Genomic DNA, 26,568 nt, shown 5'->3' with positions numbered 1-26,568 from the left:
AGATAGATAGATAGATAGATAGATAGATAGATAGATAGATATAGATATATATAGATATATATTCACTTCATAAGCCTATATATATATATATATATATATGTATGTGTGTGTGTGTGTGTCTTTGAACCATATAAGCCCAGGCTTCATACTGCACCACCCAGCAGCCCATACTTGTGTCATTTTGTGGTTATTGGCTGTTTGTAACCTACATCAGCATTAATGCAAATTAACAGTAATCATAGAGAGATAAATGTTTGATCTAAAAAATATCAATTTCCAAATTAAAACGGTTATGTCATCTAATTATCTAAATGGAAATTTAAATGAAGCCATTTCAATCTGTTACAAACGAGAGACGAGACGTGGCGCCCGCTCAGCGTCCAGTGTAAACGACCAGCTTCCTCCCCGGATGCTTGGTGAATGGGGGGGGCGCAGCCAACCATCAGGGCAGGGTGGGGGTGGGGTAAAATGAGTCTTGCACTGGACCATTTAGGGGACTTTGTGATGAAATGAAAGATTTTGTAAAAATTCAATATAAACCAAGAAAATGTCCACATCAGTTGGTGGTCTGGTCAACAAATGGGGTGGCAAGTGGGTAGGTTAGACTTTTTTTTGGGGGGGGTGAAAGCTGCCACCCCATGTCACCCTGGTGGTACGGGGGGAAAGGAGGGAGGGTGTGAGCATGAGAGAAGGAATGTATTATAATGTGATTGGGCGGCACATTGTCGCAGTACTTAGCGCTGTCGCCTCACAGCAAGAAGGTCCTGGGTTCGAGCCCTGGGGTAGTCCAACCTTGGGGGTCGTCCTCTGTGTAGAGTCTCCATGTTCTCCCCGTGTCTGCAGTGGGTTTCCTCCGGGTGCACCGGTTTCCCCCACCATCAAAAAGACATGCGTGTTAGGGTTGCAAACTCCACAGAGAGGACAACCCACCAAGGCTGGACTACCCCGGGGCTCGAACCCAGGACCTTCTTGCTGTGAGGTGACCGCGCTAACCACTGCGCCACCGTGTCGCACTCAATGAAGTATCTCAAAATCAAAAATATTCCAAATGAAACAGATTAGGTAAACCTACACTCTTGTTAGCATAAGCTGACACGTGCTGAAAGTGGACAGAGAGACGAAGAAAAACGGGAAAATAAAGATCTAAAAAAAATTAAGACCAATGAACCCACATCTTACCACTTATGATGTCAATGGGCGTCCAACTCAGAAATACAAACATGCACACACAAAATAAAAAGGGGGGGAAGGAATAAAACCAGACCCCGTCTCTCTGAAAGCGCGAGCTTGATGTAACAGGGAGTAATAACACCATGCCGGTGCCGAGGGCAGCCTCAATGCCCCCACGTGAGCTTTAATAGCTCCATATTAAAACAGAGCGGGATCCCCCCGACACCCCTTCTTCCTCAGTTCTGGACACACGGGGCTTTCACAATCACAGGGCGCCTCGCCGCCATGGCTTCGACAGAGGGTTGACGCAACGCCCTACCAAGGTTTACAGGCCTGGATCATTGCGGGCGACTTCACACGCTTCACGAGCTGAGCTAATTATTCCACACTCCAAGAAGCTGCATTACTGCGGATCCCAAAGTGCAGCCTCGCAGGGTTTCCATTAAACAACACAGTTGGGTCCACAGACCGGTGGTGGAGGGCGGGTCAGTTCTTTTTGCTGACTCAGTAGATCCGAGCCCGGATGTCTAAATGAACCAGACTTTCGAGACTTCACGGATTCAGGTTCTCCAGTGTGCATGTTAAACTCCTCTGATTCACGCACTGCTTCAGTGCTCCGGAAGAAGGATCACATGCTCAACCAGTGTTGCCTTGCTCCAACGGTTGTTCTTTGATAGCTTAAATAAATATTACATGATTATGCTCCCAAATAACAAAATTAAAACTTCATATGATTTACAATATGGCACAGCCACTGCCAAAATACACCATTTCCTGCAGTGAAGCGAGCAGGCACGGATGCTTGATTTGCTGTTCGATGAAAACGCAAGTTATCCTCCTAGTCAGCACGAGAATTACTTCACATCCTGTTCACGACATGACCTGTTCACCGGCGTTGAAACTCCTCTGTTTTTGAGTTCTGTAGTATCGCCGGAGGCAGCAGGAGAACAAGGCCAATCAATTTATTTGGTAGCATCTTGAAACTTGATTCTTACCTAACTCACAAATAATCCATCCAATCTTAACTTCTTCTTCTTTCGGCTTGTTCCGTTTTCAGGGGTCGCCACAGCGGATTTTATGGTTTCCATCGGTACCATGTGAGGGCATAGCATCAATGGTGATCCGATCCGGTATGGTCTTGTCAATCCGCATACTGATTTGGCAAAATTTTACGTCGGACGCCCTTCCTGACACGACCACTAACCCTATGGACGGGGGCACGGGTGAAGCGCTGGAAGCCATCCCAGTATTCACGGTCTTGGTCCCATACCTGTTTTAGCCCAGTCTTAACTGATTCATTCATTTTGCCCACCACTACCTCCAGGCCATTAGCACTGCATACCGTAGTCTGAGGATTTTGGACTTTTGTTGTCAAAGCTGACAAACACCTTCTCAGGTCTCAGTTTGGAAAGAGAGCGAGTACAAGTGCATTTCCGAGTTTATGTTTGTGCATTACATAACAGAGAGTAAGTAAGAAAGACAGATTACGGGGTGTCCGGGTGGCGTGGCGGTCTATACCGTTGCCTACCAACATGGGGAAGGTGGTTCAAATCCCCGTATTACCTCCGGCTTGGTCGGGCCTCCTTTCAGACACAATTAGCCGTGTCTGTGCATGGGAAGCCGGATGTGGGTATGTGTCCTGCCACTGCAGTAGCGCCTCATCTGATGGTCGGGGCACCCGTTCGGGAGGGGGGATAGCGTGATCCTCCCACGCGCTACGTCCCCCTGGTGAAACTCCTCAGTCAGGTGAAACTCCTCAGTCAGGTGAAAAGAAGCGGCTGGCAACTCCACATGTATTGCAGGAGGCATGTGGTAGTCTGCAGCCCTTCCCGGATAGGCAGAGGGGGTGCAGCAGCGAGCGCGACTGCTCGGAAGAGTGGGGTAATTGGCCAAGCACAATTGGGGAGAAAAATTACACGTGAACATGTGCACTTGTGTGCATGTGCATGGCTACTTGCATATGTATGTGTGAAGTCATGCAAGTTTGCCTCTGCTGGTATCTGTATGTGTGTGCATGTGAACTATACGGCAAAGTGAAGATGAGTAAACAAGAGACAAGGAAGAAGAGCAACAGATGGCTTCTCAGTTCATTGCGACATGTCTGCCTCCCCTTCTTTCCTATTTTCCCTTTCCTTAACCATGTCTTTGTCTCTCTCACGCTCTCAGAACCAGTAACATAACAAAACAGTACCATCCATAAACAGAAATAATGACTGAAATCACCGAGGAGGGGAATATTCAACGCTCCACGCTGCAGGGTCTCTCTCTTTCTCTTTCTCATCATAAATTCTTCTCAGGCAAATACATCCACACGTACAATATGATCCACAGTAACAGACCACCTGTACTCATCACATGTACAATATGATACACAGTAACAGACCACCTGTAGCCACCACACATACAATATGATACACAGTAACAGACCACCTGTAGCCACCACACATACAATATGATACACAGTAACAGACCACCTGTAGCCACCACACATACAATATGATACACAGTAACAGACCACCTGGAGCCACCACACATACAATATGATACACAGTAACAGACCACCTGGAGCCACCACACATACAATATGATACACAGTAACAGACCACCTGTAGCCACCATACATACAATATGATACACAGTAACAGACCACCTGTAGCCACCACACATACAATATGATACACAGTAACAGACCACCTGTAGCCACCACACATACAATATGATACACAGTAACAGACCACCTGTAGCCACCACACATACAATATGATCCACAGTAACAGACCACCTGTACTTATCACATGTACAATATGATACACAGTAACAGACCACCTGTAGCCACCATATGTACAATATGATACACAGTAACAGACCACCTGTAGCCACCACACATACAATATGATACACAGTAACAGACCACCTGTAGCCACCACACATATAATATGATACACAGTAACAGACCACCTGTAGCCACCACACATACAATATGATACACAGTAACAGACCACCTGGAGCCACAATCTCTAACAGAAACATCTGTGAGGTAACCATACAGCCATACACACACACACACACACACACACACACACACACACACACACACACACACACGCACACACACAACACCCAGTAAGCCCTCCCACCTTGGTGATCTTTGGGTGTGTGCAGCGGCTGTTGCCAGTGGTGGCATGCATCCATCCTCCACCGTCTGGGTGTTGCGGAGACTGGTGGGGGTTCCCGCCACTGGTACACTCCTGTCTGAGGGAGCACTTCCTCTCTTGGACGCACCAGCCGCACTCGAAGCGCGGCTCGGCCTTCAGACACATGCCGCAGCTGTCCCGCAGGGCCCTGCACTTGTACAGGTGGGCTGGGAGGTGGAGGGAGGAGAAGACACCATCAGAGACAAGAAAGTGCTGACCGTGAATCAAAGTGGATTGATTTGTCATACCCAGTCCCAACCTGGGACCGGGCAACAGAGAAGTGAGGCGTTTTCATCACTAACCATTTGAAAATGAAATGACCCAAATTTATTTCTGACATGTAAGTCAAGTAAAACATGAGTTCCTTTTTCAGTTAGCAGTCATCATAAACACACACACACACACAAACACACACACATATGTATCACATATATATATATATATATATATATATATATATATATATATATATATATATATATATACGAGTTAGGAGTCATATATATATATATATACATATGTGTGTGTGTTTGTGTGTGTGTGTGTGTGTGTGTGTGTGTGTGTGTGTGTGTGTAAATACGTATATATCCATCCATCCAACCTGATTATCCTGCTCTCAGGGTCACAGGGATGCTGGAGCCTATCCCAGCAGTCATTGGGCGGCAGGTGGGGAGACACCCTGGACAGGCCACCAGGCCATCACAGGGCCCAACCACACACACACACACACACACACACACACACACGTTCACACCTAGGGCCAATTTAGTACAGCCAATTCACCTGACCTACATGTCTTTGGACTGTGGGAGGAAACTGGAGCACCCAGAGGAAACCCATGCAGACACAGGGAGAACATGCAAACTCCACACAGAGGACGACCCGGGACGACCCCCAAGGTTGGGCTACCCCGGGGCTCGAACCCAGGACCTTCTTGCTGTGAGATGACCGTGCAAACAACTGCACTGCCATATATATATATATATGTGTGTGTGTGTGTGTGTGTGTGTGTGTGTGTGTGTGTGCGCGTGTGCGTGTGTGAGGAGGAGATTGAAGAATGAAGGAGGAGACGAAATCTATGTCATGCTTTGTAATGAATTACCAACAGGAATTTTTATCTTTAATGAATTGAAATGGATGGAGATGACAAGTTCCTCCAAGGGCAACAGACAGACAGACAGACAGACAGAGAGAGGGGGTGGGGTGGGTGGGTGGGGGTAGAACCAAAGAAAAACAAGCTGAACCGCGTCTGGCGAGGAAGAGGCGAGAGAACAGCAGACGGCGGCTGGACTTCAAAGCGTGCCTGTGTATCCATCTGCCTGCCTCGGCCCTCGCGCGCTAATCTGATTAGCCACGGCTAAGCTTAAAAGTAGCGGGGCGCTAATTAATCTGAGCCAAATGAATGATTTAATTACATTAACATTTCCACTTTACACCAGGGCGAAGCCAGGGCGCGCAGACTAGCTCTGCCTAAGACGGATAATGCAGAGTGATTCAGAGAGATGGGTGGGGGCAGAGAGAATGGAGAGAAAAAGGAGGAGAGGAGGAGGAGAAGGCCTTTATGAGATTTGAATGAGCAAGGCTTATTTCTAAAAGTCATTTAGGGAGGTTTTACGGCCTTTACCATGCTGCGTTAAGCGCAGGAGCTCGGCGGTAAGGCGACCTCGCCCCTCCTGTGCCGAGTCAACGCCGTCACGACTGGAAGTGGAAGAGAGGCGAAACTACAAACATCACGCACACCTCGCCACGCAATTCTCCTTTAACCCGCCTACGTTTCTTCCCTTTTCAACGGGCGGCTCTCTCCACACAGAACCAACCCGGAGGTCTCCGCCACTTCCGCAGAACTGGCGAAGAAACCCGTTGGACGGCGGACCAAAATGCGAAGGTGCAGCATCGAAATGCGACCATGCAAGTCTGACGGGACTTCAGGCCGCAGCCCTCGTCGAGCTAGCAAGGACACGGCAGGCAGTCTGTAACTTTTGCTCAATATTTACACCACTAATGTTGTATTTCTCTCGTGTTTATTCTGTTCTGCAGCAGAACCACTGGGTCAGAAAACCCGTTTTCTCACGCTGTAACGCCGCGTGCTGTCAAAACAAGCACAACACTGAAACTCAAATGACACGCAGACTCAAAAGGAAGTTGAATAATCACAAATGCAATAAGCTAGCCACACGGATATAGCAACCTCTCCGAATGGCTGCAAGATAACAGGTCTGAGAGCCGTTATGCAGCAGTTCTGGATGGCACTGACAAATTGATCCAATAACAAACGAGATGAAGAATATTCATGTGCAGAATGGGCTCTACCCAGATGTAGCCACACAATTCTGTCCTGTCGGCCGGGGGTTCGACCCCGTTTTAAAAATACGTGGGAAACCAATTAGTTATGATTCAATACTTGAGATTATCAAGTCCAACTTTTAAAAGGCTTCCCTGAGAAATGCAGCTGCTCCGGGTTAACCACTGGTCACCGGTAGCGGAAATCTAAGCTGCACTTTTACAATCATGGGGGGGGGGGGGGTCCCCTTTTTCTCCCCAATTGTATTCGGCTAATTACCTCACTCTTCCGAGCCGTCCTGGTCGCTGCTCCACCCCCTCCGCCGATCTGGGGAGGGCTGCAGACTACCACATGCATCCTCCCATACATGTGGAGTCACCAGCCGCTTCTTTTCACCTGACAGTGGGGAGTTTCACCAGGGGGACGTAGCACGTGGGAGGATCACACCGTCCCCCCCCCCCCCCCCCGAGCAGGCGCCCCGACTGACCAGAGGAGGCGCTAATGCAGTGACTAGGATACATACCCACATCCGGCTTCCCACCTGCAGACACGGCCAATTGTCTCTGTAGGGACGCCCGACCAAGCCGGAGGCAACACGGGGATTCGAACCGGCGATCCCCGTGTTGGTAGGCAACGGAATAGACCGCCACGCAACCCGGACGCTCAATCATGGAGTTTTCTGATTTGCGGTTTGATTACGTGCCGTAAGGAGGAAAGCTTCAAATAAGACCCCATGCTGCTGAAGACCACGCGTTTCATTCACAACACAGTGATGCAGAGTAGATGCAGAGTGGATGTTGGTGAATAAACAGCAGTACACAGACGCAGTACACAGACACACACTTTAAATAACACAGCCCCGGCAGGAAATGAGGTCACGAGCAACAGGAGACACATTCATCAGCATCATGCAAAATGAACTGCATGTCTGACAATTATCAAAATGAGGTCAGACTTGATGGGAGAGGGATATGTGATCAAGTCTGTGTGTGTGTGTGTGTGTGTGTGTGTGTGTGTGGGTTGTAAAGATAGAACAGAATAGAAGTGTTTCTTTTCTTATAAGGAGAAACACATTCCTGGGGATAAGGATGTAGTACAAACGTGACTTGTACAGTCATGAGGCACCACGTAGCGATGCATCACATCGTCTACAGAAACCACTCAGAGTTACAGACTCACTTGCTGATCCAGGAGACCACAGGGGAACAAGATGAAGACATACGCCCCTCCTGTTACTTTACACATGTGTTTATAACCTTTACACACGCGTTTATAACCTGTCGTTCATCTTTCTCCCTCTCATTACCCAATGTAAATATTTAAATGTGTGCTGGATGTGTTAGCTGATTTTCATCACCCGTCCATCCATCCTTCCATCTATAACCCTTTCATTCCATGAAGAGAAGAGGAGAGGAGAGGAGAGGAAGAGGAAGAGGAACAGGGAGAGGAGAGGAGAGGAAGCGGAAGAGGAAGAGGAGAGGAGATGAGAGGAAGAGGGAGAGGAGAGGAAGAGGAGAGAGGAGGAAGAGGAGAGTAGAGGAGAGGAAGAGGAGAGGAAGTGGAACAGGGAGAGGAGAGGAGAGAGGAGTAAGAGGAGAAGAGAAGAAGAGGAGAGGAAGTAGAAGAGGGGAGGAGGAGAAGAGGAAGTGGAAGAGGAGCAGAGGAGGGGAGGGGAGGAGAGGAGAAGAAGAGAGGAGAGAAGAGGAAGAGGAGAGAAGATGAATAGGAAAAGGAAGAGGAGATCAAGAGGAAGAGGAGAGAGGAGGAGAGGATGAGGAGACGAGAGGGGAGGACAGGAGGGGAAGAGGAAGTGAAAGAGAAGAGAAGAGAAGAGAAGAGAAGAGAAGAGAAGAGAAGAGAAGAGAAGAGAAGAGAAGAGGAGAGAAGAGAAGAGAAGAGAAGAGAAGAGAAGAGAAGAGAAGAGAAGAGAAGAGAAGAGAAGAGAAGAGAAGAGAAGAGAAGAGAAGAGAAGAGAAGAGAAGAGAAGAGAAGAGAAGAGAAGAGAAAAGGAGATATAGACAACTGTACCTTTGTTCTGAACATATTCATCTCTCTCACTGGTACTTGTCAAATGTGAAACAATCACTCAACCGCATATTGATACTCACGATGGATATATGGTGAAGTGCTATTAGAGAGAGAGAGAGAGAGAGAGAGAGAGAGAGAGAGAGAGAGAGAGAGAGAGAGAGAGAGAGAGAGAGAGAGAGAGAGAGAGAGAGAGAGAGTGTGTGTGTGTGTGTGTGTGTGTGTGTGAATATACAACTCTTCTTTAGGTTCCTATTACTGCAGTGTTCTGTACATCTGTACTTTATGTTTCTGTCTGCTTACTGTACTGACATCAGCAGCTTTCACTGGGTGCAGTGAGTCAGGCTTCATCAGTTATCACAGAGACTGTCCATCATTTTCTATTTTTCAGACAGTTTTAAATTTTATTTTTTATTTTGCTAGTTGCCTCATACTTTTAATTAAGTCATCTGTGTTAGGGTTTGAATTACACGATGCAACACACAGTCCACCAAACCTACAAGTCTCACTTTGCTGCAAAAGAGTGTTTCTTGTTCTTACGTACCTAGTGAATATACTACTACTAGAATATACTACTACTAGTGAATATACTACTACTAGAATATACTACTACTAGTGAATATAATACTGCTAATGAATATACTACTAGTGAATATACTACTACTAGTGAATATACTACTGCTAATGAATATACTACTAGTGAATATACTACTACAAGTGAATAGACTACTAGTGAATATACTACTACTAGTGAATAGACTACTAGTGAATATACTACTACTAGTGAATATACTGCGAGTGAATATACTACTACTAGTGAATATACTACTACTAGTGAATATACTGCGAGTGAATATACTACTACTAGTGAATATACTACTGCTAGTGAATATAATACTAGTAGTGAAATACTACTAGTGAATATACTACTACTAGTGAATATACTACTGCTAGTGAATATACTACTAGTGAATGCACTACTACTAGTGAATATACTAGGAGTGAATATACTACTAGTGAATATACTACTACTATTGAATGTACTAGGAGTGAATATACTACTAGTGAAAATACTACTAGTGAATATACTACTAGTGAATATACTGTGCAGCTATTCAAATGCAAGTGATAGTAATCCACAACCGACTGCAAAAAATCAGAGTCAGATGAGCATCGAACTTGTGTTCAAGTCCACCAGAGAAAATGACTTCCTGTAATGAATAACTGCCCAGCTATGAGGCCCTGTGTGGGGCTGTATTAAGATATGAGGTACATGAAGGGCGGTGGGGCAGATCCGGGCAGACCGCATCCTACCTTGTATGTTGAAGGGGTTGTCGATGACGAAGTTGCCGTTCCACACCACAGACAGGTCGACTGGCAGGTCACTGATGTCTCCACCCTCGTAGTCATACTAAACACACAGACAGGTAGGCAGACAGACAGGCAGACATACAGGTAGGCAGACAGGCAGGCAGGCAGATAGACAGACAGAGAGAGACAGACGGGCAGACAGACAGACAGACAGACAGACAGAGAGAGAGAGACAGGTAGGCAGGCAGACAGACAGGCAGACAGGCAGGCAGATAGACAGACAGGCAGACAGAAATAGACAGACATACATACAGGCAGAAAGATAGGCAGACAGGCAGACGTATAGACATACATACAGACAGAAAGATAGACAGACAGGCAGACAGATAGACAGACAGAGAGATAGAGAGACAGACAGGCAGGCAGACAGATAGACAGGCAGGCAGGCAGACAGATAGATAGAAAGACAGATAGATGGACAGCCAGACAGACAGACAGACAGACAGACAGACAGACAGACAGAGAGAGAGATAGAGAGACAGACAGACAGACAGACAGACAGACAGACAGACAGACAGACAGACAGACAGACAGACAGACAGACAGACAGACAGACAGACAGGAAACGTGTCAGAAACGGATGCTGGTTTCTGCAGTAACTCAGATATACAGGCGAACTTAATGTGACTGGTGATCCTGCACACAACACACAGCCTTCACCTACAAATCCAGAACTCCCGTCACCAACACACACACACATCTCATGTCCACACAAACCCAAATACGAGACAGGCTGGGCATGGAAGGATGGAGACGGACAGGGAGGTATGAAGAGTTGAGGAAAGGGAAGGAAAGAGTGACAGAGGAGAACAGAAAAACACGAGGAGGTGGAAGGAGCGAGGGAAGGAGGTAAGCAAAGAGGAAAAGGGGAGGAAAGAAGGGAAGAGAGGCAGCATGGAGGGGGGGACAGATAACAGAAATGGTGGGGTGGCAGATGAGTGTGGGGAGCTTATTCATTTACACATGAGTTAAGTGGTGGGATGAGGCGGGGAGCGGGCGGCAAGCGGGGGAGAGTAAAGTGAAATTGGCATTTTCAATTTGCTCCTTGACACACTGGATTTACTGGTGGGGCCTGTGTGCCTTCCCCCATGGGCATTCAGGCTGTAGGTTGAGACTTGACATGCAGGTACACACACACACACACACACACACACACACACACACACACACACACACACACACACACACACACACACACACACACACACACACACACACACACTTATGGAAATGGTCGAAACTTTCTCTTGCCAACTCTGCTAAGTTAGATTAACAATCCTAACTAAGACGCACAACTCTCATACTTTGATTTCTAGCCTGTGTGCTTGTTCTTGCTTAAGATATGCAGAGAGGGGCCTCCGGGTGGCGTGGCGGTCTATTTCGTTGCCTACCAACACGGGGATCGCCGGTTCGAATCCCCGTGTTACGTCCGGCTTGGTCGGGCTCCCCTACAGACACAATTGACCGTGTCTGCGCGTGGGAAGCCGGATGTGGGTATGGATCCTGGTCACTGCACTAGCGCCTCCTCTGGTCAGTCGGGGCGCCTGTTCGGAGGGGGGGGGACTGGGGGGAATAGCGTGATCCTCCCACGCGCTACGTCCCCCTGGTGAAACTCCTCACTGTCAGGTGAAAAGAAGCGGCTGGCGACTCCACATGTATGGGAGGAGGCATGTGGTAGAGGGGGAGGAGGAGCGACCGGGACGGCTAGGAAGAGTGGGGTAATTGGCTGGATACAATTGGGGAGAAAAGGTGGGGGGGCTGGAATCCCCCCCTCCAAATAAATACGGTGCAGAGAGATTCTGCTTAAAAACCAGATTCAGACGGACTATCTCGGCGCTCTTGTCAGGCGGTACTAAAAAACGCCAAAGAAGAAAAATAAAAGAAGAAGAAGAAGAAGAAGGCCCCCACGAGGTCTCCCCGGCTACGATCAGCTGGAGTGTAAGCTGCCTGTTCCTCCGTATTTTGTTTCATAATTAAAAGGAAACAACGGGGGAGCTGGGAGGAGCAGCACACTCGTAGGGGAGGCGGGATTCTGGGAGGACTTGGTGCGGGGCCAGCATGCGCACGCTCCACACGGCCCCCGAGGCGGGGGTCTTAAGCATGACACCTTCTCCGGGCCAAAACAAAGCCTCCTCCCCCTGCTGCAGGATGACGTTCATCCATCATGGACCAACACACACACACACACACACACACACACACACACACACACACACACACACACACACACGTGATCTCGCCAACTTCCCCACACACACACACACACACACACACACACGCACACACAACCAGGCAGTGCACTCACACTAACGCCGACACCCTCACATTAACTTGTACGCGGACACCCTTTCTGCAGCGGGCATCATTAAATCTCGAGGGTCTTGAATTAGCGGATATTTTGACGCAGTCATCAGCAAAACCCCTGAGCCTGTTCTCCAGCCGCCCCCTTTCCCACCCTGCCCGCCACTACGCCGCGTCTTATTAATGGGTCACGTGGTTTAAACTGCTGACACAGCCTCCGTGTCACCAAGTACCCCCGCCATCACTCAACGCACAGCCTGCTTAGCGAGGGCACGCGGGGTGGAAGACCGGGCCCGGAGTTAATTCTGAACCTGGTTAATGACAATTTTAATATTAACGAGCTCTTTTTTTTCTTTTTTTTTTTAAAGCAGAGTAGGAGTACTGACAGCACGCATCGCTTCAGCTACACTATCAGAACCTATGACCAGCTCACGTCACGGCTCCTCGCGGGGGTTTTGTGGGATATTACTATTTCAGCAAAATTAAGGATGAAAAATTCAGTGTACTCTTGCGGGGAAAGAAAACTTCTTCTAAGACGAAAAAGTGAAAGAACATCTTTTAAACTTATTTGTTCAGCTGGCTGGCGAGCCTGTTAATGAGAGAGTGTGGACAGGAGGGAGCTGGAGGAAAAAGAGAGAGGACACAGAGACACGGAAACACAAAGAATAAGGAGAGAGCGAGAGAGAGAGGAGAGAGAGAGGGGAGAGTGAGAGAGAGAGAGGAGAGAGAGAGGGGAGAGTGAGAGAGAGAGAAGAGAGAGAGAGGGGAGAGAGAGAGAGGAGAGAGAGGAGAGAGAGAGAGGGGAGAGACCTTGACCTTTAACCAAGCCTTTAATGTTTCAATTCTTCAGTCACATCAAGATAACATCAACACAAAAACTCATATACATAGTGGAAAAACACAACAATCGCCATACACAGTAAAAACAAAGGTTACACCTTCCCCCTATTTCCCCTTTTTTCAAAGATTAAGAATAAGCACTTGGTCTTCCACTGTGCACAGCACATCCCCATGTCCCTACATAGAAATAAATCCTTCTAGGTTTGAACTAAGGTTGAAGAACATGAACTCTATTTTCAGCCGAGCAGCCACTAGACCCCTGAACATGAGCATGGCGTCTGTGGACCCTGTGCCTTTCATCTTGTTCCTTCTGCTAAGCCAAATGCTCATTTTCGCCTGTCCTATCAAAAAATTAACCAAGGTGATACGTCTGCACTGTGCTGCCATGTACCTCGGACCAAAGACAAACAGGCTGTCCGCAAGAACCTCTCCTAAACCTCTGAGCCACCGCTGCAGTACAGAGAAAAGAGGGCCCAACCTGGGACATCTAAGCCATAAGTGCTGTAGGGTTTCCTCATCATTGAAGAAAGGGCATTGACTCCCTACCCTAGGATCAAAGTGTGCCACATGTCTGTTCGTAGCCACAGCCCCGTGTACCACCCTCCACTGTAGATCCGCAGTGCGTTTCTCAATGGGGGGTTTGTACAAGGACCTCCAGCTGCCCCTGGGGGATGAGCCTGGTGCCAACAAACTCAACCACCTCGACTCCTGCACACCGGCTAGTGATGTTCTGTTGAGAACCTTTACAGTGACTGCGTACAAGGCCTTCTGTGACGTGCTTGAGAGGTCATGTAGTTCCGGCGTTTTGAAGGACAGAATGGCCCCCTTCACTTCTTCCTGCTCCTCCACTGCCGCACGGACTGACAAAGATGGAAAGACAGGCAGCATAGCTGGCTGATCCTCTCCACACTCCGCTCCTAGTACCTCCCTGAAGAAGCCAGGAAGTGCACTGATCACTTCCCCCAACAATCTCTCCATCAAACGAAGAGATTTAAAGCCAGTCTCTTGGCTCAAAATGCCCGCCGTCTTCCACTGTCCTCCTGATCTGAGACACGCTAATTTCATAAGTCCAGCTCTTATGAGGGATCTCTGTACACTTGCGGAGCTGAGCATCCTGCAGTGTATCAGTGGGTTATGGAACAGTGGTTCCTCCCCGGCACTGCCATAGAGCTGGGAGTAGTCCCTGTTGGTGCGCAAGACCGTTCTCCAAGCGCGGAGAACAGATTGATAGAAGGGTGTTGTCGTGAAGTCCATGCCAGCCAGGTCCAGAAAGAACAGGTGTTTGTCATAGTTCAGGTTCATGACCCTCCGAAGCAACACAGACACCGTTTCACTCCAAAGTCGCTGGTCATGGTATAAAAGGCGCTGCACGGTTTGAAGGCGAAAGGCCATGATGCGACTGCGGAGGTCAATCAGGCCCTGGCCTCCTTCCAGCACTGGTAGGAACAGTACAGCAGACTTGGTCCAGTGAAAGCCTCCCCAGAAGAAGTCCACTAGCGTCTTCTGTACTTCCCGTATGAGCGTGTCCGGAGGTTCTAAAACTGTAAACCGGTGCCAGAACATCGAGGCAATCAAGTTGTTAACAATCAAGACCCTCCCCCTATAGGACAACTGAGGCTGGATCCAAGTCCACCTAGACAATCGGGCACTGACCTTCTCGGTTAAACCCTCCCAGTTTTTGCTCAGGAAGCGGTCACTGCCTAGAAAGACACCTAGGCATTTTATCCCGTCTGTATTCCACTGCAGCCCCGCTGGTAATGTCGGCTTTTCTCTACTGTTCCACTCCCCCAGCAAGAGGCCTTCGGATTTTGACCAATTAACCTTTGCAGAGGAAGCTTGTTCGTATAAGGCCAATTTCTGTTTGAGAAATTGTACATCGTTTTGGGTTGTTATGAAAACCGTGACATCATCAGCGTATGCTGATAAGCTAACTGCAGTGGTGATCTTCCCTGAAAAGGTTAGCCCTGGGAGCCCCTGCCTGAGCTGAAATAAAAGTGGTTCAATGGCCAGGGAGTACAGCATCCCAGATAAGGGACAACCCTGTCTGATACCTCTCCTAACAGAGACAGGTCGGCTGAGTCCACCTCCTACCTTCAACAGAACACTGGCTCCGGAATACAACAACTTGATCCAGTTAACAAATTTATCCCCAAAACCAAAACCTTTAAGTGTTTTGAACAGATAGCAATGATCTATCCTGTCAAAAGCCTTCTCTTGATCTAAGGAAAGCAGGCCAACATCCAGCTCCTGGAGCTTAGATATGGCAATAATGTCACGTATCAAAAAAGGATTATCCTTAATTGTACGGTCAGGAACACAGTACGTCCGGCTGTAATGTACAACCGTGTCCATACACTGTTTGAGTCTATTTGAAAAGCATTTTGCAATGATCTTATAGTCAGTACACAACAACGAAACTGGCCTCCAGTTTTTTAGTAGGCCAAGATCTCCCTTTTTTGGTAGCAGTGTCAGGACAGCCCGTCTACAACTCAAAGGTAGAGTTCCAGAGTTCAAACATTCTTTAAAAACATCGTGTAAGTCTCGTCCAATGTGAGTCCAAAACGTCTTGTAGAACTCTGAAGGAAGTCCATCAACTCCAGAGGCTTTGCCACAGCTGAGCTGCTGAACCGCCGCAGACATCTCATCAAAGGAGACGGGGGACTCCAGCGAAGTCACCTGTGTTTCACCCAGCTGAGGCAGTCCCTCCAGTATCTCCCCCACACAGCCAGAGTCACAGGTCTCCGCACTGAACAGGCTGCTGTAGAAGTCTATGGCCAACTTCCTCATCTCTGATGGATCAGTTGTTGTTGCCCCACTGGGAAGTTTGAGGTGCATCATCACATTGTTCTTTCTAATTTTCTTCTCGAGTTTAAAGAAAAAAGAAGTTGGAGCATCTATGTCTTTGATGGTGGCAAGTCGGGTCCTGATTAAAGCGCCCTTTGCTCTCTCATGTAGGAACCTACCTAAAGCCTTCCTCCTACTTTCCAAAGTGCTGCTGTCACCATCATGTCCAATAATTACTTCGCTTTCTAATATCCTAATTTCTCTCTCTAATTCATCAAGACAAAGTTTCTCCACACCGAGAGTGTGTTGTTTGTATTGCTGACAGAAAATCCTAATTTGTGTTTTTCCTACCTCCCACCATCGAGCTAAGCTCTCAAAATCCCTCTTCCTCAGCCTCCAATGACTCCAGAAGTCAGAGAAGAACTGACAGAAGGCTTTATCCTGCGTTAGCCGCACATCGAAGTGCCAGTGGGAACAGTGTCGAAATTGAACTTGTAAAGAAAAATCTGCCACTACTAAATGGTGATCTGAAAATCCCACAGGTGATATCGTGGACTTAATCAACCTGTTGCTGTATGTTTGATTGAGGTAAATCCTGTCCAACCTGGCTGCCCTCACACTACCCTCCGCAGCTTTTACCCATGTGTACTGCCTAACTGTTGGATTAAGTGTCCTCCAAACATCCGTAAGGTCGTTTTCTGCAACCACAGTGGACAGAAAAGAAGCTGACGGTGGATGGGGCTCTTCTGAGTTTCTGTCAACTGTAGGGTGTGTAGTGCAATTCCAGTCTCCTCCCACCACTATGATTGAGCCACTATTAAATTGTTTGAGTTTATCCCTCAGTTTGCTAAACAATCTCAAGCGATCAGTGCCTGTATTATAAGCATACACATTTATAAACACAAAAGGTATTTCTCGGATTGTTGCCTGAACTACCTGGATCCTGCCCTGCTCAACTTCACATGTCAAAAGGAGGCGCTGCGAGAAGAGAACAGCTACACCTGCACTAAAGTTGGTACCATGGCTCAAAAAAGCCTGGCCTGCCCAACTCATTCCCCACTCTATCTCGTTGTCTGCAGAGCTGTGTGTTTCCTGTAGGAAGAGCACATCTATGTTCTTAGCTCTAATCAGCTCAGCTACCACACCTCGCTTAACTCTATCCCGTCCTCCATTAATATTTAGACTCCCTACTCGCAAACCGTCCATTAAAAGAAGAGAGAAAAGGAAGGATAAGACAGTGAAAACATTCCAAGAGAGAAAAAAAAACACCTTTTGTGTATCACATATATTTCAGTTTTGTACATGTAAAGAAACCTTTCCTCGCTTTTCTTTCCTGAGTTTCGTCAGAATCTTCTTCAGACGAAACCTCTTCTGCTTACTGAGCTCTTCATATCCAGCTGTTTTTCTAATTTTCATAACAGAACTAACAAACCTGTCCACATCCGAGAAGAAATCTGTTACATCCACAGACTGTCTGCCATAGGTTTCATCAAGGAAATCATTAATCTCTTTCAATGAATATGACTGCTGATCATCTTGCGACACAATATCAGCAAACTGAGATAGGTTATCATCCTCTAACATGTCCTCATCTTCATTTCCAGCGTTTTCACAGTGTGACTCACCTGCAGGGACCTGACTCTCAGCCTCGGCTGGGTGACTGTCTCCCGCTGGTTCTGTCTGTCCTCCGTCTCTGCATACATCCGCATCCTGTGCTTCAGTACCTCTCAGATTACCGTCATTTACAGTATTGCTGTCCTGCTCAGTTGGTACATTTCCTTCCGTACCAGGTTGGGGATCACCGGTTACGGTATCTCCCACTGCCTGCTGCGCTGTTTGCGGCCTACCGCCCTCAGCGGCGCCATCAGGCGGCGGCTCGCTTGTACTGCTGCCCGCTGTGGGCTCCCTGTGCGGGCAGGATGAACGTTTGTGGCCGACATCGCCGCACTCAAAACACTTCATGCTGCCAGAACTCGCGTACAAAGCGTAGAAGCCGTGTTCATATTTGACCTTAAACGACACTTGCAGCTGCTCTGAGGGATCATTTAAATACATGAAGGCCTGTCTCCGCAGGGAGTTAACATGCTGCAGTCTGGCGTCGTCACAACCCAGACGGACTGTTCTGAACCCGCTAGCAAACTTCCTGAAACGACCCAGTTCTTTCTCAATGAGCTCGTTCGGGATAAACGGAGGTACGCCTGACACGGTAACACGTGTCGACGGCACAAACAATGGCGAGACGGCTACAAACAAATCGTCTAGCACCAGGCCCCTCTCGACCAACAGGTGGACTAAACGCTCCTCTCGGAGAAAAGCCACCACGGCTTTGTTCATCCGAGAGCCGTAGGTGATGTTCTCATAGCCGACCTGTTCTCCTGCAGCCAGGAGAACCTGTTCGACAGTGTACCGCGGGTCCACCACCACTCTAACCCCGTGTCTGATAGACAGGGGAGGCGAGCCCTCGCTGGGGAGGGACGCCATATTGCACACCACCAACCTCCCACCAGCCACTCCAGTCACTTTCCAACAACCAGCGACGAAGTAAAATTAAACTTCCCTCACATTACCATGTAGAGAAGAAAAGAAAAGAAAAGAAAAGTGAAAGCAGTAGAGAACAAGTGAATTAATCCAAAAAAAACATGCTCAAGCTCATTCAACGCCCTCACTCATGCTAACGTACTCAACCTTCCCGCATGCAGAGAGAGAGAGAGAGAGAGAGAGAGAGAGAGAGAGAGAGAGAGAGAGAGAGAGAGAGAGAGAGGGGAGAGAGAGAGAGAGAGAGGAGAGAGAGAGGGGAGAGTGAGAGAGAGAGAGAGAGGAGACAGAGAGAGCAAGATGAGAGAGAGAGGAGAGAGAGCGCAATAGGAGAGAGGAGAGAGAGAGAGCAAGATGAGAGGGAGAGGAGAGAGACCGAGAGGAGAGAGGAGAGAGAGAGAGAGAGAGAGAGCAAGATGAGAGGGAGAGGAGAGAGAGAGAGGAGAGAGAGAGGAGAGAGCAGCATTCAACAAAGCAGGTAATACTGGAGGCGTCCAGGTGACGTGGCGGTCTATTCCATTACTTACCAACACGGGGATCGTCGGTTCGAATCCCCGTGTAACCTTGGGCTTGGTCGGGCGTCCCTACGGACACAATTGGCCGTGTCTGCGGGTGGGAAGCCGGATGTGGGTGTGTCTTGGTCACTGCACTAGCGCCTCCTATGGTCGGTTGGGGCGCCTGCTCGGGGGAGGGAACTGGGGGGAATAGCATGATCCTGCCACGTGCTACGTCCCCCTGGTGAAACTCCGCACTGTCAGGTGAAAAGAAGCGGCTGGTGACTCCACATGTATGGGAGGAGGCATGTGGTAGTCTGCAGCCCTCCCCGGATCGGCAGAGGGGGTGGAGCAGCAACTGGGACGGCTCGGAAGAGCGGGGTAATTGGCCAAGTACAACTGGGGAGAAAGGGCATCCAGGTAACGTAGCGGTCTATTCCGTTGCCTACCAACATGGGGATCGCCGGATCGAATCCCCATGTAACCTCCGGCTTGGTCAGGCCGGAGGTTACACCCGAATGGGACGGCTCAGAGGAGTGGGGTAATTGGCAAAGTGCAGTAGGGGAGAGAAAGGGGGGGGAAATCCAAAAGAAAAGAAGGTATTCCTGATAATACACGAGTTGCACAGATTAGCGAAGTGTCACCACACTGAGCTGTGTCACAACCCCGCGTGACCTCTAGCATGTTAGCTTTTCTGACGAACACAGCTTTAATTCAGAAAGACCGTTTTCCAAATTTAGATGAAAGCTTTTGAGAATGTGACAGCTACACTGACAAAGTGCTTTTGATACCGGCATTAAAGTGAAACTAATTATGGCACATTACTGATGTCATTGGATACACGCCGTCATCTGTTTGCATGCTAGCATCCCTGCTGAGGATGCGGCGGCTCGTGTCTGAGCTACTGAGTGATGACAATCAGCAGACGAAACCCTTTGAATCCGGCACGAGGAACGCTATGTGAGCCGGAGTCTGGCAGCACGTCGTCCTTCATCCACGAGGCAAATATGCTGTGATTCCACAATTGTGAAGAAGTGTCAGCTACAGCAAGCCCACCACGAACCAAAAGGAGGAGACTCTGAGGCGTAAGATGCCGATTCACAGGATCTGAGGAGGAGAACGAGCACAGGCCTGAAGCACGCCTGCTTCTGCACCAAGCCGACTGTTCTCCAGGACCAAACACCCGCTATCGGTCTCGTTTACTGCCGAACGCTGTGTCCGATCCCACCAGGGGATCAAACCTGAAGTGAATGAACCAAGAGTGCGAAGCTCGGCCGTTGGCTGAATCGATGCGAGCGACCCGACCATACGATTGGTCGCTCGCAAAGCGAACCGCTGAAGAGAACTCGGGTGTATGCCGCCGCTGTGGCGGAGTTTGGTGTGGACCAGCTGCCCCGAATCTGCCTCATTAACCTCAGGACGGATTCAAGAGCATCCAGAGGGAGACGGGGAGAGGAGGAGACGTGGAACCACCCAGCTCTCTCCCACATAAACTCCAGAGTTGTTTGCTCTAACTTTGTGCTTGAAGTGTTTTCAGTCATTTATAAATAATTGCATGGTTGAGCCCTCAACTACCGTCTTCGTCCACGTCTCTGTGCAGGGTCTGGAGGCCTCAACTACCATCTTCATCCACATCTCTGTGCAGGGTCTGGAGCCCTCAACCACAGTCTTCATCCATGTCTCTGTGCAGGGTCTGGAGCCCTCAACTACCATCTTCGTCCATGTCTCTGTGAAAGGTCTTGAGCCCTCAACTACCGCCTTCGTCCATGTCTCTGTGCAGGGTCTGGAGCCCTCAACTACAGTCTTCATCCATGTCTCTGTGCAGGGTCTGGAGACCTCAACTACCGTCTTCGTCCATGTCTCTGTGAAAGGTCTGGAGCCTTCAACTACCGCCTTCGTCCATATCTCTGTGCAGGGTCTGGAGCCCTCAACTACCGTCTTCATCCATGTCTCTGTGCAGGGTCTGGAGCCCTCATCTACCGTCTTCGTCCACGTCTCTGTGCAGGGAATGGAGCCCTCAACTACCGTCTTCGTCCACGTCTCTGTGCAGGGTCTGCTTTTGGGCCATGAAATCTTATTTTCTTTAAAAAGTGAATCAAATGAAATAAATGAAAGCCACTTTATTGTTGCCATTCTACAGGTTGCAGTGAATGTGTTCTCTGCATGTAAGCCATCCTATTGTATGGGAGCAGTGGGAAGCTGCAGCGCCTGGGGACCAACTCCAGTTCTTCTTTCCACTGCCTTGCTCAGGGGCACAGGCAGGAGTATTAGCCCGAAACATGCATGTCTTTTTGATGGTGGGAGGAAACCGGAGGAGCACCTGGAGGAAACCCACGCAGACACGGGGGGAACATGCAAACCCAAACACAGAAAGGACCTGGGACGGCCTGGGGTTCGAACCCAGGACCTTCTTGCTGTGAGGTAACAGTGCCAACCACTGGGCCACCGTGCCGCCAAATCAATCGATTCTGAATCAAATCTCTAGTCTCGCTCAGTCTGAAAGAACTGAGTTTGTTAAGAGCTGGACCTCCCTAGCAAAGGACATGCACATGCCTGACCCATCCAGTTAGAACCCAAACCAAGTCGGCAGGTAAACAGTAACCCTAACTTACACACCAGCAAAGCTACACTGCGCTCTAGAGAGTTATCCACTTCAGCCTTGTAGCTACTGCTGCAAGAGCTCTATCGTTCTCCAGAGGGGGAGAGGGAGGACAGGAGTCTGTCTGTCTCTCTACATCTCCCCCTCTCTCTCCCTAACTGAGACACCCCTCGCCTGGCCAGGCACCCGGGCTCACCTCTCCCAATGCCCAGGGCTGCTGGAGATGAGTAATCAGACTCATTATTAAAGCCCCCGGCAAGCTCCTCTACGTCACTCTGTGCTATTAATCTACCTGAAACAACATGCAACAACCCCGCAGAGGAGAGGGGAGGAGAGGAGAGGGGAGGAGGAGAGAGGAGAGAGGAGAGAGGAGGAGTGGATAGAAGAGGGGAGGAGAGGAGAGAAGAGGAGAGGAGGAAAGGGGACAAGAGGAGAGGACAGGAGAGCAGGAGGGAGGAGAGGAGAGGAGAGGAGAGGGGAAGAGCGAATAGGAGAGGGGAGGAAAGGAGGAAAGGGGACAAGAGGAGAGGTGAGGGGAGGAGAGGGTGGAGGGAGGGAGGAGAGGAGAGGAGAGTGCGGGAGAGGAGGAGAGGAGACAAACGAAGGATAAGAGAAGATAAAAACAGGTATGGGAGAGGAGGTGCAAGGAAAAAAGGGGAGAAAGGAGGTAAACGCAGATGAGGAAGGTCAAGAGATGGAGATGGAAGGAAAAGAGAGGAGATAGGAAGTGGTGAGATGAAGAGAGAACAGAAGCGGAGGAGGAAAAGGAGACCAACGATACAAGAGGAGAACAGGAAGAAGACCGAAAGGGAGATGGCTGTACAGGAAGAGACACAAAAACGTTGAGATGAAGGGAACACGAGAGCGGAGCCAAAGAGGAGGGAGGAGAAAGCCTAGAACAGGAGCGGGAGCAGGGAGGGCGGTGAGGGGGAAACAGGCGATGAAAAGAGGAAAAAGAGGGGGGAGGAGAAAAGGTAAAAAAGAACAAGAGGAGCACACACCTCCTCCCTGGCCTCATTACAGTAACATGCCAGCCTGGCACGGGTTCATCCGTTATCTGCATGTGCACGCCATTACTTCCTCCCCCGCCTGCTTGTTACAGGAACTGTCTCCACGGACTGCCTGTCCTGGGCTAGCCAGAGTAGTGGGGGGGGGGGGGTGTGTGTGTGTGTGTGTGTGTGTGTGTGTCTGGGGAGCTGAAAATTGCCGATGCTAAAAAAACAGAGCACCTGGCTGTTGAGGAGGGAAGAGGACATCAAAACCTACTAGTGATATGTGTGTGTCTATACTATGTGTGTGTGTGTGTACTGTGTGTGTGTGTGTGTGTGTGTGTATGTGAGAGAGGGGGGGTGCAGGTCACCCTCATATAATTAGTCATGTTGAAGGATACCTGAGTGTGAGTTAAAAATACAATGTCGGTAAGGGGGGCACCCCCCCATCCCTCCAGCCTCCCCCCTCTCTCTCTCTCTCACACACACACACACACACACACACACACACACACACACACACACACACACACACAACTCCCCTGTGAACCCCCCCTACACCCCCCCGCCCCCTGCCATAACACCCACAGCAAAGTTAAACAGCACCTGAGTTCCCTCCACAGTGGAAGGCCTGATGCTATTTCCTCTTCCTACCGTTTCCTCTCTCTTCATCCCTTCCTCCCTCTTCCTCTCCCTTTCTCTCTTCCTCCCGCTTCTTCCCTCTTTCTCTCTTCCTCCCTCTGTCTCTCTCTCTCTTCCTCCCCCTTCCTCTCTCTCTTCCTCTCTGTCTCTGTCTCTTCCTCTCGCTTCCTCTCTCTTTCTCTTCCTCACTCTTCATCTCTCTCTCTTCCTCCCTCTTCCTCTCTCTATCTCCCTGCTACACAGACTGCCCTCTTTGTGGTGCAACCCGGTGCCTTATGTCCTGACTGTCTCCTTCTCTTGCTCCTCCTCTCCTCCCACTCGGTGCTACACGACACCGCTCTGGTTTCCCTGCCCGTCCCTCTTGACCAGGCCTGCAGAACATGTTGTTAGCCTGTTGTGTTATCATTACCGATGAGTTGTGTTGTGTTCTCATTACTGATGAGTTGTGTTGTGTTTTCATTACTGATGAGTTGTGTTGTGCTCTCATTACCAATGAGTTGTGCTGTGTTCTCATTACTGATGAGTTGTGTTGTGTTTTCATTACTGATGAGTTGTGTTGTGTTCTCATTACTGATGAGGTGTGTTGTGTTCTCATTACTGATGAGTTGTGCTATGTTCTCATTACTGATGAGGTGTGTTGTGTTCTCATTACTGATGAGTTGTGTTGTGCTCTCATTACCGATGAGTTGTGCTGTGTTCTCATTACTGATGAGTTGTGTTGTGTTTTCATTACTGATGAGTTGTGTTGTGTTCTCATTACTGATGAGGTGTGTTGTGTTCTCATTACTGATGAGTTGTGTTGTGTTCTCATTACTGATGAGTTGTGCTGTGTTCTCATTACTGATGAGTTGTGTTGTGTTCTCATTACAGATGAGTTGTGTTGTGTTTTCATTACCGATGAGTTGTGTTGTGTTCTCATTACTGATGAGTTGTGTTGTGTTTTCATTACTGATGAGTTGTGTTGTGTTCTCATTACTGATAAGTTGTGTTGTGTTCTCATTACTGATGAGTTGTGTTGTGTTTTCATTACCGATGAATTGTGTTGTGTTCTCATTACTGATGAGTTGTGTTGTGTTTTCTTCACTGATGAGTTGTGTTGTGTTCTCATTACTGATGAGTTGTGTTGTGTTCTCATTACTGATGAGTTGTGTTGTGTTCTCATTACTGATGAGTTGTGTTGTGTTTTCATTACTGATGAGTTGTATTGTGTTTTCATCATTGATGAGTTGTGTTGTGTTCTCATTACCGATAAGTTGTGTTGTGTTCTCATTACTGATGAGTTGTGTTGTGTGTTCATTACCGATGAGTTGTGTTGTGTTCTCATTACCGATGAATTGTGTTGTGTTCTCATTACTGATGAGTTGTGTTGTGTTTTCCTCATTGATGAGTTGTGTTGTGTTCTCATTACTGATGAGTTGTGTTGTGTTTTCCTCACTGATGAGTTGTGTTGTGTTTTCATTACTGGTGAGTTGTGTTGTGTTCTCATTACTGCTGAGTTGTGTTGTGTTCTCATTACAGATGAGTTGTGTTGTGTTCTCATTACTGATGAGTTGTGTTGTGTTCTCATTACTGATGAGTTGTGTTGTGTTTTCATTACTGATGAGTTGTGTTGTGATCTCATTACCAATGAGTTGTGCTGTGTTCTCATTACTGATGAGTTGTGTTGTGTTTTCATTACTGATGAGTTGTGTTGTGTTCTCATTACTGATGAGGTGTGTTGTGTTCTCATTACTGATGAGTTGTGTTGTGTTTTCCTCACTGATGAGTTGTGTTGTGTTCTCATTACTGATGAGTTGTGTTGTGTTCTCATTACTGATGAGTTGTGTTGTGTTTTCATTACTGATGAGTTGTATTGTGTTTTCATCACTGATGAGTTGTGTTGTGTTCTCATTACCGATAAGTTGTGTTGTGTTCTCATTACTGATGAGTTGTGTTGTGTGTTCATTACCGATGAGTTGTGTTGTGTTCTCATTACCGATGAATTGTGTTCTCATTACTGATGAGTTGTGTTCTCATTACTGATGAGTTGTGTTGTGTTCTCATTACTGATGAGTTGTGTTGTGTTCTCATTACTGATGAGTTGTGTTGTGTTTTCATCACTGATGAGTTGTGTTGTGTTCTCATTACCGATAAGTTGTGTTGTGTTCTCATTACTGATGAGTTGTGTTGTGTGTTCATTACCGATGAGTTGTGTTGTGTTCTCATTACCGATGAATTGTGTTGTGTTCTCATTACTGATGAGTTGTGTTGTGTTTTCCTCATTGATGAGTTGTGTTGTGTTCTCATTACTGATGAGTTGTGTTGTGTTTTCCTCACTGATGAGTTGTGTTGTGTTTTCATTACTGGTGAGTTGTGTTGTGTTCTCATTACTGCTGAGTTGTGTTGTGTTTTCATTACTGATGAGTTGTGTTGTGATCTCATTACCAATGAGTTGTGCTGTGTTCTCATTACTGATGAGTTGTGTTGTGTTTTCATTACTGATGAGTTGTGTTGTGTTCTCATTACTGATGAGGTGTGTTGTGTTCTCTTTACTGATGAGTTGTGCTGTGTTCTCATTACTGATGAGGTGTGTTGTGTTCTCATTACTGATGAGTTGTGTTGTGTTCTCATTACAGATGAGTTGTGTTGTGTTTTCATTACCGATGAGTTGGGTTGTGTTCTCATTACTGATGAGTTGTGTTGTGTTTTCATTACTGATGAGTTGTGTTGTGTTCTCATTACTGATGAGTTGTGTTGTGTTCTCATTACTGATGAGTTGTGTTGTGTTTTCATTACCGATGAATTGTGTTGTGTTCTCATTACCGATGAATTGTGTTCTCATTACTGATGAGTTGTGTTCTCATTACTGATGAGTTGTGTTGTGTTCTCATTACTGATGAGTTGTATTGTGTTCTCATTACTGATGAGTTGTGTTGTGTTTTCCTCATTGATGAGTTGTGTTGTGTTCTCATTACTGATGAGCTGTGTTGTGTTTTCCTCACTGATGAGTTGTGTTGTGTTTTCATTACTGGTGAGTTGTGTGTTCTCATTACTGCTGAGTTGTGTTGTGTTCTCATTACTGATGAGTTGTGTTGTGTTCTCATTACTGATGAGTTGTGTTGTGTTTTCATTACTGATGAGTTGTGTGTTGTGTTTTCATTACTGATGAGTTGTGTTGTGCTCTCAGTACCGATGAGTTGTATTGTGTTCTCATTACTGATGAGTTGTGTTGTGTTCTCATTACTGATGAGGTGTGTTGTGTTTTCATTACTGATGAGTTGTGTTGTGTTCTCATCACTGATGAGTTGTGTTGTGTTCTCATTACTGATGAGTTGTGCTGTGTTCTCATTACTGATGAGTTGTG

General features: G+C 47.8%; 1 protein-coding gene across 1 annotated transcript in view; it reads right to left on the bottom strand.

The window, feature by feature from the left end:
• Positions 1–26,568, bottom strand: part of plxna1a (plexin A1a) — a 463,752-nt gene that overhangs the window by 116,215 nt on the left and 320,969 nt on the right. The window contains 2 exon segments of the mRNA XM_056274696.1: positions 4,308–4,531; positions 9,985–10,081. Coding sequence (XP_056130671.1) covers positions 4,308–4,531; positions 9,985–10,081 — 321 coding nt within the window.

The sequence above is a fragment of the Lampris incognitus genome, chromosome 2 (assembly GCF_029633865.1).
Source record: "Lampris incognitus isolate fLamInc1 chromosome 2, fLamInc1.hap2, whole genome shotgun sequence".
Classification (NCBI taxonomy): Eukaryota; Metazoa; Chordata; class Actinopteri; order Lampriformes; family Lampridae; genus Lampris; species Lampris incognitus.
Note: the sequence above shows the minus strand (reverse complement) of the source record. Positions and strands in the feature narration are given on the sequence as shown.